Source organism: Cygnus atratus, chromosome 1 (genome assembly GCF_013377495.2).
Source record: "Cygnus atratus isolate AKBS03 ecotype Queensland, Australia chromosome 1, CAtr_DNAZoo_HiC_assembly, whole genome shotgun sequence".
Lineage (NCBI taxonomy): Eukaryota > Metazoa > Chordata > Aves > Anseriformes > Anatidae > Cygnus > Cygnus atratus.
The window spans coordinates 127446469-127460363 of record NC_066362.1 but is presented as its reverse complement, the minus strand read 5'-3'; the positions used below and the strand labels follow the sequence as shown (position 1 = coordinate 127460363).

The 13895-nt window shown below is 39.7% G+C and overlaps 1 protein-coding gene across 3 annotated transcripts in view; it reads left to right on the top strand.

The window, feature by feature from the left end:
- Nucleotides 1–13895, top strand: part of BEND2 (BEN domain containing 2) — a 446678-nt gene that overhangs the window by 6365 nt on the left and 426418 nt on the right. For all 3 annotated transcript variants that reach the window (XR_007709226.1, XM_035542296.1, XM_050716193.1), the window contains exons 2-9: nucleotides 299–460; nucleotides 4833–4993; nucleotides 6264–6335; nucleotides 6513–6587; nucleotides 8276–8380; nucleotides 10929–11442; nucleotides 12646–12846; nucleotides 13746–13867. Coding sequence is in view for 2 of the 3 variants with exons in the window: in XM_035542296.1 (XP_035398189.1) it covers nucleotides 299–460; nucleotides 4833–4993; nucleotides 6264–6335; nucleotides 6513–6587; nucleotides 8276–8380; nucleotides 10929–11442; nucleotides 12646–12846; nucleotides 13746–13867 (1412 nt within the window). In the remaining variant the exon portion in view is untranslated. The remainder of the gene's footprint in view (nucleotides 1–298; nucleotides 461–4832; nucleotides 4994–6263; nucleotides 6336–6512; nucleotides 6588–8275; nucleotides 8381–10928; nucleotides 11443–12645; nucleotides 12847–13745; nucleotides 13868–13895) is intronic.

The window sequence follows — 13895 nt, the reverse complement described above, 5'->3', positions numbered from 1 at the left end:
TACTGACCTGGAACTATTCCTGTTGGAGCTGGGCGCTGCAGGCGGAGTTAGGTGCTGAATACTTTTAGGAGTCCTGCCAACTAAGCAAGAGGAAGACATTTCCCTTCTAGCGTGTGTTAAAACCTCAGTACACGTGTTTAAGTGACCTCATATTTAAATGTTAAAGTGAAACCGTTCTAAGATTCGCCTGTGGTAGAATTGAGATAATGCTAGGCATGATAAGAGTATTACAGTTTTCATCTGATATGCAGAATAGTGTCTAGTCTTAACCTGCTTCTCTTTCTGCTTACAATAATAGATTATGACTCCATGAACGTTGAGGATGATGTTGAAGCAGTGATTATTGACAATTCTGAAACAGAAGATGGAGAAAATGGACTGTCCACACAAAGCTGCGTGTCGATGGAACAAAACTCTGAAGTAAACAGTAACGTTCACCATGTGGCTCAACTCGCGTATGGTAATTGCACTTCATTTTCTTTGGTGATCTCATAGTTAATGGCTAATTTTAATGCTGTATGTTCAGTGCTTCTGTCTTTAATGCTTTCTGTGTTACCCATCTTTAAAGCATATTATATTCCAAAGCTATAGGATTGTTTGTATAGGTTGTCTGCGTAGCATAAGGGAGGCTGAGGAGTTCGGCAGCTGGATCCTAGCACAGTCTGCAGGGGTTGCACAGTCCGTGGCCAAACAGTCCACAACTCCCTCACCGGCCCTCACATAAGGGAGGAGCACCAATAACACCAAAGAGTTGAAGCTGCCAACAACAAAGACCAGCAGGAGGAAGAGGCTTCCCCCGAAGACTGAGGTGGCCTTACAGAGCCACCTCACCCCTCCACGGACAAGAAGCATGGCCAGCAGTTCAAGGGAGGTGATTCTCTCCCTCTGCTCTGCTCTCGTGAGACCTCACCTGGAGCACTGCATCCAGCTCTGGGGCCCCCAGCACAAGAAGGACATGGATGTATTAGAACGAGTCCAGAGGAGGGCCACGAGGATGATCAGAGGGCTGGAGCACCTCTCCTATGGGGACAGGCTGAAGGAGTTGGGGTTGTGCAGCCTGGAGGAGAGAAGGCTCCAGGGAGACCTTACAGTGGCCTTTCAGTACCTAAAAGGGACTACAGGAAAGCTGGGGAGGGACTCTTTTGTCAGGGAGTTTAGGGATAGGACAAGGAATAATGGCTTTAAACTAAAAGAGGATAGATTTAGATTAGATATTTGGAAGAACTTCTTTACTCAGAGGGTGGTGGGGCCCTGGCACAGGCTGCCCAGAGAAGCTGTGGATGCCCCATCCCTGGAGGTGTTCACGGCCAGGCTGGATGGGGCCTTGGGCAGCCTGGTCTGGTGGGAGGTGTCCCTGCCCAGGGCAGGGGGTTGGAATTAGATGATCCTTAGGGTTCTTTCCAAACCAGGCCATTCTATGATTTAAAAATAGATGCCTTTTTAATTATTAATTTAGAGGTCTTTACTAATAGTGAACCCACTGAAATAATACTATGTTTAAAATAAAGGCTTCTCGTGTATACCTAGGAGCTAATTAGATAATTATTAGCAAGCAATTTGGAAAGCAAGTCATGGAAAAAAACTAATCCAAAAGATGAAGTTTCTAGATCAACTGTCAAGTGGAACACTGCTGATACTAATGTGTAATGAATGGTAGTAAGATGGTTGTTTAGGGTGGTAAACTATTAGCTCTAAGTAGCCTTCAGTGATTCTTTAATTCATTGTCTTTATTTTAGCATCTAAGATCCAGAGGCTTTCAGAAATCTTACTCAGTTTTCCATTGGCCCAGGCAAAACTCAATCATAGCTGTGAACAGCATTTTTTAAGTCCAGTAGCACTGTTGCTAAGTTAGCAAAGGAAATGTCTGTAGTTAAGTGAAGGTATTTACTACCTTTTTTTCAGCTAGTTGGCTTAATAGAGGTTCTTATCAGTATTTCTCTTCACCAAAGTCCCACACATCTTAGTTTCCCATTGTTGTTAGGTGCTACTGAAAAGCTCTAATTTCCTTGGTCTTCTACTTGACAGCAGAGTGTGCTGTAAATTTCTGTACATTTATACTTAAGAACACGTTTGGGGGAAGAAGGAAGGTTATTTACTCTGTTTTTTTTTTTTTCTTCTCTGTTTTGAAAATAAATAAAAAATCCTGCCCAGGAAACTATCACAGGCAGTTGCTGACCTTGTTTCAGGAAATGAATAACTATTTCATTATCAGCAAAGGAATCATGATGAGTGGGGATGATTGTTTTTAAAAGGTAAAAGGCGTTTTTGTAATCCTCAGGATTAGAGCTTCTGTTGTTGTAGATTGCTAGTGTTAAGTATTATCTAGTTAAAATAGGGTATAGTGGCATGTATGGCCAAAACACGACCTAAGTACCTTAACTGTTGAACTTAACCCTTTGAACTAAAATTTTCTCTATTCTTATTCAACCACCACCTTAAGTTGGTATCTTTTAGAGCAGTGCCTTTTCACCAGATCTGGTTCTGTCTGTCCAAAACTTTTCTCTTACTTTTTTGTCTCCGATCTTCTCACCTGCAGAAACTTAGCTGGCAAAGCAAGCTCAACATCATTGAGATACAGATCTAGGTCTTTATTCCTCCCAGCTTGCTTCCACAGCAGTACTATTATGCTTTTTACTTATCTACTTATGTCCACAGACTTGGTATCACTTTGGCTTTTTTTTTTTTTTTAAGGTTGTCATATTCTTAAATCTATATTTGGGGAGTTAATTGGGAAGCTGGTTAGTTTAACACACGTGTAATGAGTTTTAAATGTAATTAAACCAGTTACCTACTGTTTCTCCAGGTGAAGTGGCATTCTCCTTTGGCAGCAGAAAGTATCTGGAGTTTGAGGGAGTACATTGTGCTAGAGCATTTATCCTGCTGCCCTGCACCGCTGCTTCCAACAGATTGTCTTGCCTGTGTTGGTGTTTGTCCCACAGAGTGCTGCCACATCCCAGGCTCTCAGCTTTGGGGGTGATTAGTTCTAGGAGATGGATGCTAGCTTGGCCTGCATGGCAGGGCAGAGAGGCAGGGTGATTTGGGCAAGGAAGCATACTTTGGAGCTGAGTGGGAGAGTAGGTAGGTCTTAATTGAAGATATAAATATTAAGCAATTACATATTTTTTTATTATTCAGTTACTGTCTGTGGTTACAAAATGATGCTAACTACAGTAGTCTAGCTACCACAGATCTTGTCTATGCAGTATATGCCAGCTTTGTTACATTTGTCTGGGCCCTTCATGCAAAGATTTTTTTTTAAGTTAATGATACTGAACATATTATCACTTTTTCTACCCTGGCCCTTCCACCTCTAGTCCGTAAAACCCAAGCAGTTGTCTTTGCTTTTCGGTATTTCTCCTTCCTCGCCCCTGGCCCATGCGGATTGTTTTTCTCCCCCTTCACAGCTGAGGTGTTAGTTCTTCCTTCCAGTCAGGCTGTAAAATTAATTCTGTTTTTCAAAAGTAGTGAGAAGTAGCCTGGTAACTTTTCTCATGCAGCCCCTTATCCCTGGGAGGAACTTACTGTAAGTATCAACAGAACGAACACCCTACCATACTTTTTCGGTTTGCCCTAAGCTCCAAAACGCTACTTCACAGCAGGTAGAAAGGCAGAGGCTTCTTATGCCAGCTGAGGTTTTTTTCTCTTTATTTCTTCAAAACCTACCAAGGTCTTGCATAGCTTCTCCAGCTTTTCTCGGCTTTCAATGTCCTCTTTTCTACAAGTGCTAGCTGTATAGTGCTTGGCTCTGCCTTTATCTAACATACACAGAAATCAAGGGGAAATCGTTTCCTCTTAAGAGTGTTGCCTAGCTCTTTCCTGAAAGTTTGAGGTAGAAACCTGTAAACGATGGACAGGGGGATTTTTGCAATATGAAATGTGGAAATTATTTAATATCCTTCAAAAGGTAGGTCTGGCAATTGTGTGGGATTGAAAAGAATTAGGAGGAAAGAGTGGCAAACTGGTTGGTGGGCTGGTTATTTTATTTGTTTTGTTTTCAGGGGCTGTTATATTCTAGTGTGGTGGTAAAATCATTACTTCTTACGATTTGAGAGGTCTGGCTAAGAAGTTAATCCCAGCTAAAAGAACATTCCTTTCGATGGAAAGCTAGCGGGCTGCAGTTGGTTCCCACCCCCACTTCTGTGCGAAGTCCTGCCACTAGGCAGGCTCCACCAAGAGCCACCTCTCCCTGGTGACAATTGCTAACAATTGATAGCGTGGTTATCAGGCTGCTGAAGGAGTCCATCTCTCCCAGGCGTGGGCGTTGGGCTAGTTAGCACATAAGTGATTGTCTGGAGTCCTCCTCTTGGGCGAGGCGTGGACATCCAGGGATGGGCAGCTGGCTTCCTTAACACTGCAGTGACTCTCTTCCTCACCTCTTTTGGTGGGTCTCTGCAATTTCTTGGCAGAGAACAGGGCAGCAGAAGAGAGGGGAATGCTGTCCAAATGTCCTCTCACGGTGAGCCTCCTTAGAGCTTGCTGCTCTCTGACCCGGCTTAACTTGTTCTTTTGTTACTACGTGCTTGGAGCCTCGATATTCTCTGACCGTAGAGTAAACTGTGTTGTAGGCTGTACTAAACTGCCACGGTTGTTTGTGCTTTTAAAGAGTGGCAATGGTCTATTCTCCAGCTATATATGGTCTATAACTCCAGTAACTGGAATAATAAGCATTTAATAACATTCTAGTAAACAAATTTCAAATAACCAAGCAGTTTGAAAGTGGTGGTTGTTCTGTTTGTTTTTTCTAAAAAGTGGCTGTACATGTTTTTATAGTCCAATGTTTAAATCAATGGGAGAAACCCACTGATGTGCTTTGCTTTCTCTTCACCTTTCAGGAAGCGAAGGCTTATCAGTCCTGACTGAAGGAGTGCCATCACAAATGAGCCATTCTGCAAGCATGCAGAGAGGAAATGGTCACACGCCTGAAAAAATGGATTTTGTGTTTTTGCATAATAAAAGAAAACGGCTTGCCCCCACTCTAGTGGGACAGAGTGTGGTATGTGTAGCCAAACAGTAGCCCCTTGTTTTGAGGACAGTTTCAATGTCATTGGAAACGCCATTTTTCCTTCACTTTTCTATGCTCATTTGATGATATTTTGATGAAGTGTGGGTAGGATATATCCACAGTGTGTCTGGGAGCTTCTAGCATGGGTAAAACCTTATGCTGGGTATTGTACTTATGTATAGTAACAAGTAGTCTACACAAGAGAGCAACTTACTTTCCATGTACATGCTCTTATTTTGCAGTAAAATATTTGTGCAGTTTAGGATTAAATAGAGTTGGAACATAATGTTGAATAAGGGTTTGCACTCATGACCTGATGACAGGTTCTGATCAAAGACAGATTACATACGTTTTTATCTTGAGGCAGGTCTGAAACTTCGTTCTTGTTACCATACAGAGGATAACTCCTTAAATTTTAGGAGTTGGGTTGTCTAATGATTAACAGTGCACCTTCTCTTATAATTCTACCTCTTGTAAAGAATATAATTCCCTCTTTCACAGTTAGCCCCAAATAAATATGTCTTAAAGTTTTTTTTTCTTTATTTCTTTTTGGTGGCTTTTTTGTTGTTTGTTTTTGTTTTGTAAAAACAAAGCCTCCAGATCTATCCTGTATGGTGGACAGGAACTACTTCTATCCACTGAAGTAAAAACATTAATGTTGTCCAGGTGGTGGCACTGTTGATTTCCATCTAAAAGGACTTTTCATGCAACTCCTTTCAAGCAAGAAAATTAATTTTATTAGCTGGTGGATAGACATTTTTACAGCATTTTGGTGCAGAGTTATAACCATTGAAATAAATCAATTAGAGGAAAAAAAAAAGATTTATTTAAATTAGTGTAAAAATGTGTGTGGAGTCTCATAATTACATAAGCCTGGTTATACAGGATATGACTGTAGTTATATATTAGTAAAGTTACAATAGTAGTTATTACCTATGTAGCTGCATGAGAAAGTTCTGGCCTTAGTATAACCAAATAACAATACATATCTTTAATAGAAATTTGGAAGAGGTTTATTTTAAACACGAATACAATACCGTAAAACCAAAGATGAGGTGAGTATTCATATGACCTAACTGCAGGCACATAAATGAGATGCCTTTGTTAAATCTCACTTCCTTGGGCCCTTTTGTAGCCAGGGAGGGAATATAGCAACAACTGAAAGTGTCTAAGTAAGATTCCTGACAGGTTCTCTCTGTTGTTTATATGCAGAATTCTTTCATTTTTCAGAACATTACAAGTTCTTTATGTTATTTCCCAGATGAGAACCAGGGAAGGAGAGTATGAAGACAGTGACAGTGTCATTTATGAGTATGAACCAGATTATGAATGTGTAAGTTCACTTTCTTTTGTTAATGACTTGTAAGTACTGCTTTGGGGTTGTATATTTTGGCATAGACTAAAATGATGTTTGAAGTTGGGATTTGTTTCGTTAACGTTTTATCATAAGACTGTGTGTGTATCGCTCGCTTACACTTTTTTTTTTTTTAATATTATTTTAATGAAAAAGGGGAGTATTGTATCCGAAGCTTCCTACATTGGAGATCAGCAGAAAACTCTTATGGAGGTCCTCAGTTATTGCCAGGTATTTTTTTTCTCCTTCCCTTCCATGGCATTGAAACAATTTTAGGTAAACTTCAGGAAGATTTGAAATCTATATTTGATAAGCTAGAACTTCAGCCTTTCCAGTTGTTCACTGGCTGGCTTTCACTTAATTGCTGTATTTTCAGTGAAAATATAATCTTTCTTTGTACTCTGAACTTCTCACACCATAGCTGGCATGAATACTTCAAATCTTAAGCTTTAATACAAAAGTCATTTATTGTGAGGGGCTTTATAGTAATTGGAAAGATCTGACTGTCATACATACCCAGCCTTTGAAAGTCCCCGAGGCTTGTCAAAAATCTGCCAAAATGCTGCTAGTGTTGTTTTGGTGAGTTCTTTCCTTTTGACTTCTGAAGTCTGGCCTCCAGTTAGGCTGTGTGACACTGTTCACCACCCTCTGGTCCTGGCTGTTCAGCCGGTTCCAATCTATCTTGCTGCTCATCCAGCCCATACATCAACAGCTCGTGTATGAGACTCTTATGGTTGACAGTGTCAAAGGCCTTGCTGAAGACGAGGTAGACAATATCTGCTGCCCTCCCCTCATCCATCAGGCTGCTCATTTCATCACAGAAGCTTATCAGGTTGGTCAAGCTTGACTTCCCCATGGTGAAACAATGCTGACTGCTTTTAATTATTTTCTTGTCCTTTGTGTGCCTGGAAATGGTTTCCAGCCTTAGCTGCTCCATCACCTTCCCAGGGACTGAGGTGGGGTTGACTAGCCTGTAGTTCCTGGGGTCCTTTTTCTTACCCTTCTTGAAGACAGGAGTGACATTTACTTTCATCCAGTCATTTAGCACTTCTCCAAATTGTCACGATCGATTTAAAATTATCAAGAGTGGTCTTGCAGTGACGTCTGCCAGCTCCCTCAGCATGGATACATTCCATCAGGGCCTATGGACTTATGAATGTCCAATTTGCTTAAGTGTTCCCTGGCCTCATCCTCTTCCACCAAGGACACACCTTCCTTGCTCCAGTCTTTACCTCCAGTCTCTGGGATTCCTGAAGGCCTGTCTTGCTAGTAAAGACTGAGGCAAGGAAGGCATTCAGTGCTTCAGTCTTTTCCCTGTCCCACTATCTCATTCAGCAACGGACCCACATTTTCCCTAGACTTCCCTTTGTTACCCACGTCCTTCTAGAAGCACTTCTTGTTGTCTTTGATGACATCCTTGGCTGGATTGAATTCCATTTGGGAATTTAACTTTACAGACAGTATTGTTCTAAATATGTTTCCATTAGTGATATAAAAATCAATATTTCAGTGACTGCCTATGAGCCTTTCACCTCTGTACCTGGGAGCTTATTGTGACTTAAAATAGTATATACCTAGCTTCCTTTACTGGTTGTCAGTAGCTTTTCAATGTAAAGTGAAATGTACCAAATAATAGATGAAATGAAAACATTACACAAGCAGGAAGAACAACATGTAAATGCCAGCCATGTTAAAATAGCAGGAGTGGGCTTCTCTGAGAATTCTTTTTGCCATGATATTTACTATTGTTATTTGCATTCATGTTTAATGTGCTTAAAGAAGGTATTTATTATTTACTGATCTTGCCCAATGTTAGGGAGGGAATTTTGCCTTTAGTGGAATTTACTCGATTTCTTCAGATTTAAGTTGGGTTCTTGCGAAACAATGCTGTACATTTTAACCTGTACATTTGTTATCAGGCCATGTATGATGCCATTCAGAAACTGGATAAAAAGCTTGACCTACTACATCGAAAGGTTTCAGAAATGCAGCATACTCGTGTGAGGCCACTGTTGCTCAAACCTGTGAGTTTTAAAGAACTTGAGAACTTCATTTTTTTTTAATTTTCTCATTTCTTCTGATGTTTATTTAGAATTAAAAACCTCTCCTTTCACGAAGAGTAAAAATAGTAGCAAACTAATCGATTGCATTTCAATTAAATTGTTCTAGATTTCTTATTATATGACAGCTTCAGTCTCCTGCGTTGTTATTGACTAGTGGTCACAGAATTGCCAGTGGCCCTCATCAAATTCAGGATCCCGTAATAGGTGCTGTAAAAATCTGTTCTTGTTGGAAGGAGTGGGAAGGAATTGTGTAGGTTACATATTATTTGGTTATATTTTTGTTACTGTTTTACCAGGTGTGGTGTACTATCTCATTGGTTTCAAGAGTTAGAAGAGAGCTTATGCATCACAGAACCAACACATGCTGATTCTATTAGCAAGTTGATTTTTAGACCTTAGTGGTGTGTTGTCCTCTCCATTATTGCAGTACAGAATTGTATTTTTCTAATAAAATAACTTTCTTCAAAATTTTTAAGAGGGCACAATGCTGAGTACGTGATCTATTTTGTTTTTACATGGTTAATCTGCTGTTTAAACTAAAGAGACAGAATATTTGTATTTTAAGTACAAACGCTCTTTAAAGGAAAAACATTACAGGTGATTTTTGAAGGTCACAAAATCTGTAACGACCTTTCGTTGTCAACAATACTACAAAGCTTTTAGTGTGGCAGAGGTGATTCTGTTGTCAAGAGACGTCAAGACATCAGTAAAGCCATTTGCATTGAGTAAAACGTATGCGAGTAAACATGATGACACTTTCATGCATGTCAGTTATGAAATGGATGTTATATTTTATATGGCAGTACTTTCTTGTCCTGACAACTTGTCCTGACGGCTTGTACTGTCCAATTAACCAAAAATACAAGATTTGGGGAACAAATTGGTGTCGTTAGCAGTACTTGGACCACACGACCTCTGCTTTCTTAGCTGTCCCTTTGATCAGGTGGCAAGGCAGCTACTTTAATGTTCAAATTAAAAATAACCTGCACAGTTTTTTTAAAGAAAACTTTTATCATTATATGGTGTAAGACAGAAGCCAGCAAATGTATGCTGCCAACCATTTTCTCAGGTTCTGCTTGCATTTCTCTTTGAAACCATCAGGAATGCTGTGAATTTTTAAAACTGTGCTATTGTTATATCTGTAATGGGCTAAGGATATAAATAAGGAGAGGTTTCTGGTGAAGATACTTTTTTTTTTAATGAAATCAACTCAAATACTCAGAGAAATGAACAAACATTTAGGTAAGCCTTTCTTGAGGTTATAGATTTTTAAAGGTTGCAAGGGTGGAATATGATCAGACCTCTGTTTTTAAACAACAAAACAAAAACATATCAGCTACATTGGGTAACTCCTGATCAGTGAATTTCAAACTAGCATATATGTTTTAGGGTGCATATGTTTCTTAACAAAAGACTCCAAAAGATGGAAAGCATAGCCCATCTCTTAGTTTGTCCTTTTTAGTCACTTTGGAGTCTGCCATTATGGGCAAGATCTGGATGTTTAGTGCTTTCAGCCAGCAAATAAAGAATGAAGAGGGAGCCAGGAGAGAAGGTGAATCGGTTTTGTTTTTCCTTTATTAAAAGGAAACTAATATAGCAGTGGACAGCCCTTGAAAATTCAGCAGTCTGGGTCAATGGTTCAAAAACTCTTAATTTTATTTTGCCCATTATTATTTTTTTCCCACTAAAAATGAGCTTTCACAAAGGTGCCTTTCTCATTATATATTCTCTGTCTTTTTAGAAAGTTAAAAAAAAAAAAAAAAAAAAAAGCCAGCACTGCAGGTAGAGAAAACTTGAGAAGCACTCAAGCTGACCAGATAAACTCTTACTGTCTGAACTACAAGTGAGAATAAAAGAAAGAAGAAGAATAGACAGTGAGGCGTGAAGTGTATTGGAGTATTGTCTCCAGTGTGAGCCCCCCAGTACCATAGGGATGTGGACATAGTAAGAGTTCAACACAGGGCCATGAAAGTGGTTAAGGGACTGGAGCATCTCTCCAGTGAGGAGATGCTGAGAGAGCTGAGACTCTTCAGCCTGGAGAAGAGCAGGCTCAGGGAGGGTCTTATACTTTATTCAGGTGTATAAAAACCTGAAGGGACACGTGCAAAGAAGATGGAGCCAGGCTCCTTTCAGTGGTGCCCAGTGCCAGGACAAGGGGCACTGGGCACAAACTGGAGCCCAGAAGGCTCCCTCTGAGCACCAGGCAGCCCTTCTGTGCTGTGCGGGTGAGGAGCCCTGGCACAGGCTGCCCAGGGAGGCTGTGGGGTCTCCTCCTTGGAGATCTCCAAAAGCCGCCTGGGCCTGGCCCTGGGCAGCCTGCTCTGGGTGTCCCTGCTTGGGCAGGGCTTGGAGCAGGTGAGCCCAGAGGGCCCTGCCAGCCTCAGCCACGCTGTGAGCCTGTGAAGTCTATTGCCAATAGCATAAATACTAAAAAGTAGTCTTCCTGATTTTCGAAAGATCAGCTATATCTAATTTAACCATTTAATTGTTTTCTGAATCACATTTACAGAAACCAGTTGGATTTACATACAGAAGTTCCAGTCATTTGCCCCAAGGAAGAATAAGAGTACAAAAATCCATGGAAAGGGAATCAAGTCTTCAGTTCTCTTCACCAGGCCAGGGAATGCATAACCCAGTCATAAGGGTCGCTTTACAAAATGGCCATGTTCAGGTCAATTCCACAATAAAAAGTGTTCAACAGACTGTTCAGCTTGAACCGCAGCAGCCTGTTCTTAGGCAGAGCCCTCCACTCCCCACCATAGTTTCTACACATTCATTGCATTCACCATTCACAACAGCTAACAGCATCCCTGACCTTCCTCCACAATCAAATCTTTCAGCCAGTGTTGTGGAAAGTACTGTCAACAGTGCACCTTCCTCAGTGGCATCCTCAGTGATGCCAGCACCATCTGAGACCAGCCTGGGAAATAAAGCTGTGGTGGTGAACTACAGAAATGCATCTGGGAGTGTGAACATCAGTAAGGAACTGCCATCTTCTTCGGTCTCCATCCATCCAAGCTTTGGTGAGTTCCTTTGCAATAAACACACAGACATATAGGCTAAAAAATTGCTCTTAGTGTAGAAAATTATGCCTAAAGAAATCTCTTTATCATCATTTAACAAAAGTAAGGGAACAGAACTGGCTGCCTTTCCAAACATGCTTATTATAGAATAGTGTTTAAATCCCTTGAAAAGAAGGTCGTAGGAGTGTTTAATATGCTGGGGATCAGTTAAAAACCTCTGCACAGTGTATATACGGTTGTATAGACTAAGAAAAGCCTTTGATTTACGGTACATGCTTTGGGTTATTTTAAGACTAAGACCTTTTATTCTCTCTTAGGACTCTTGATGTAAACTATTTTTGACCTGCGTGTTATAAGTAATACATTCATACTGTGCATATTTTTTAAAAGACAAGAAATTGCAAGTAAAGTTGAAGCATGTGCCTGCATAGGTGTTGAGTATTTAGGAAACAACTTACCTGATTTGTGTGAAGAAAATACCTGTTTTGTTCTTGTGGAAAGTTTTGTGAAAAATCCTTTCTGTCCTCAAATGCTCCAGTGTTTGGTTTCTTCCAAAATACTGTATTCCACAGAAAATGAAGAGTGCTGTACATCGTTGTGATATAAAAAGCAAGCATGTATCAAATAGCACCAGTTTTTTTTTTTAATAATGTATTTCTTTGTAAATGCTCTGAGTAATGTGGAAGTCTGGGCTATGAGGTTTTGGTTGCTTTTGGTGTAAAATACAAGTTCATACAGCTGAAGAGCTACATGAGTAGTAGGTGAAATACCCAGATACCTGTCTGCGAATTTGTAAGCAATGTATGATTTAGCAGCAGTGTGTATGGTTGTGCCATTATTCATGGGTCGTCTTGAAAACATATAGTATCTGTACGTGTGCAAAAATAGACTTGTACAAACATTTTAACCTCTTATGTGTTTAATATGTTTTCTTGGGTGTTATTATTTCAGTTAGTTGTGTTAGTGTTAATGTGAAATTAAGACAGTTCTGTTAACAACTTAAAGCTGTGGCTTTATTTCTGTAAGAGTAAAGATAAGTAATATGTAGGAGAATTAGTTTTAGTGGAGAGCATATACAGAGGCTGGCGTAGAGGTTAAGAAACCGTTTGAAACACTGTTTCTTTTTAATGACTCTCTTGATTTTTATTTTTTTATAATTTATTATATTTTATTTTCTCTTTGAATGTTTTTGTTTTACAAAAGAGTATGTTGGTGACCCGGTGAGAAATGTGAAAGTTCTTGGAAACTATTTGATGAAAGCTCGGCAAAAGACTAAACCAAAGTACGCAGCTCGCTACTTAGTTCGGGTCTTGTTCCCCAAGGAGACCTTATTGTGTAGCATTATGGGAGTGAGTGCACGGGGGCGCAGAACATTGGATCCCAACAAAATTGCTGCAATAAGAGGTATACAACTTCTGAAAATGCACAGGTTTACTTCCTTCTTCAGTACTTGTCAGAGATTTTACCATATAGGTGTCCTTTTCTCTATGGTAATGATCATTATTGTCAAGCAACTGCTAAACGCAGTTGTGGATGTGCTCTGCTCTGCTGTGTCTTTTGGTTTTTGAAGTTCCTGCTTTGTGATTCTCAATGTCCATTTTTGGTCAAAATGGATAAAACAGCTCTGCTTTCTCGTAGTTCCATTTAGTTCTTGTTCATGAGTTATGCTACGTGCTTCTAAATTTTTCATTACTACTTACTTTATGTGTATGTTATGGGTTTTGTAGGTTTTTTTGTTGTTGTTTTTTTTTATGGCCGTTGTACACTCAGGACAAATGTTACCTGATGATTCTTATTCTTAAACACTCTTCTTTCTCTTAATTTCACTTTTCTTGCTTGTTTGAGAAATGGTGAACATGAGGAGGGCTTTTATTATTTTTTTTTCATGTTGTCAAGCTTTTTACCCCAAATCCTGTGGCACATATGTATGAACCTATGCATCTCCTCCTTCCTTTTTAAAGGCTGGGAGATTGCATGAACTGTATAAAGTTGTTGCAGCATCAGAATTACTCAGTCTTTTTTTTTAAGTTGGTATCTTAAGTTACATCTTTCCCTTAATTCTACCAGAAATTGCTTAATAAAAGCATTACTGTCAACACATTAAAAAGATATCTTAATGTTAATTTCATAGTGCTGCTTACCTTCAAAACTTGAGTTTACCATCTCTTTCATAAAAGCTAGAAATATGAAGTTCCTAAAAAGATCAAGCATTTCTTAGCCTTCTCTCCTTTCTAAATTAGAATACTTTTAATTACTGCTTTCTTGTCATGAAGCTTAAACAATTTTCTACATTTTATATGCAGAGTTTCTTGCAACTAACTTTCCAAACTATGATTTGAGTGAATATGGAAAAGACTGGAAAACCTGTATCACAAATGTCAATGCTATGATCCGCTGTTTACGCTCTGAAACAAAAATAAACCCAGTAAGTTGTCTCAAGGTGGTAAGTTATT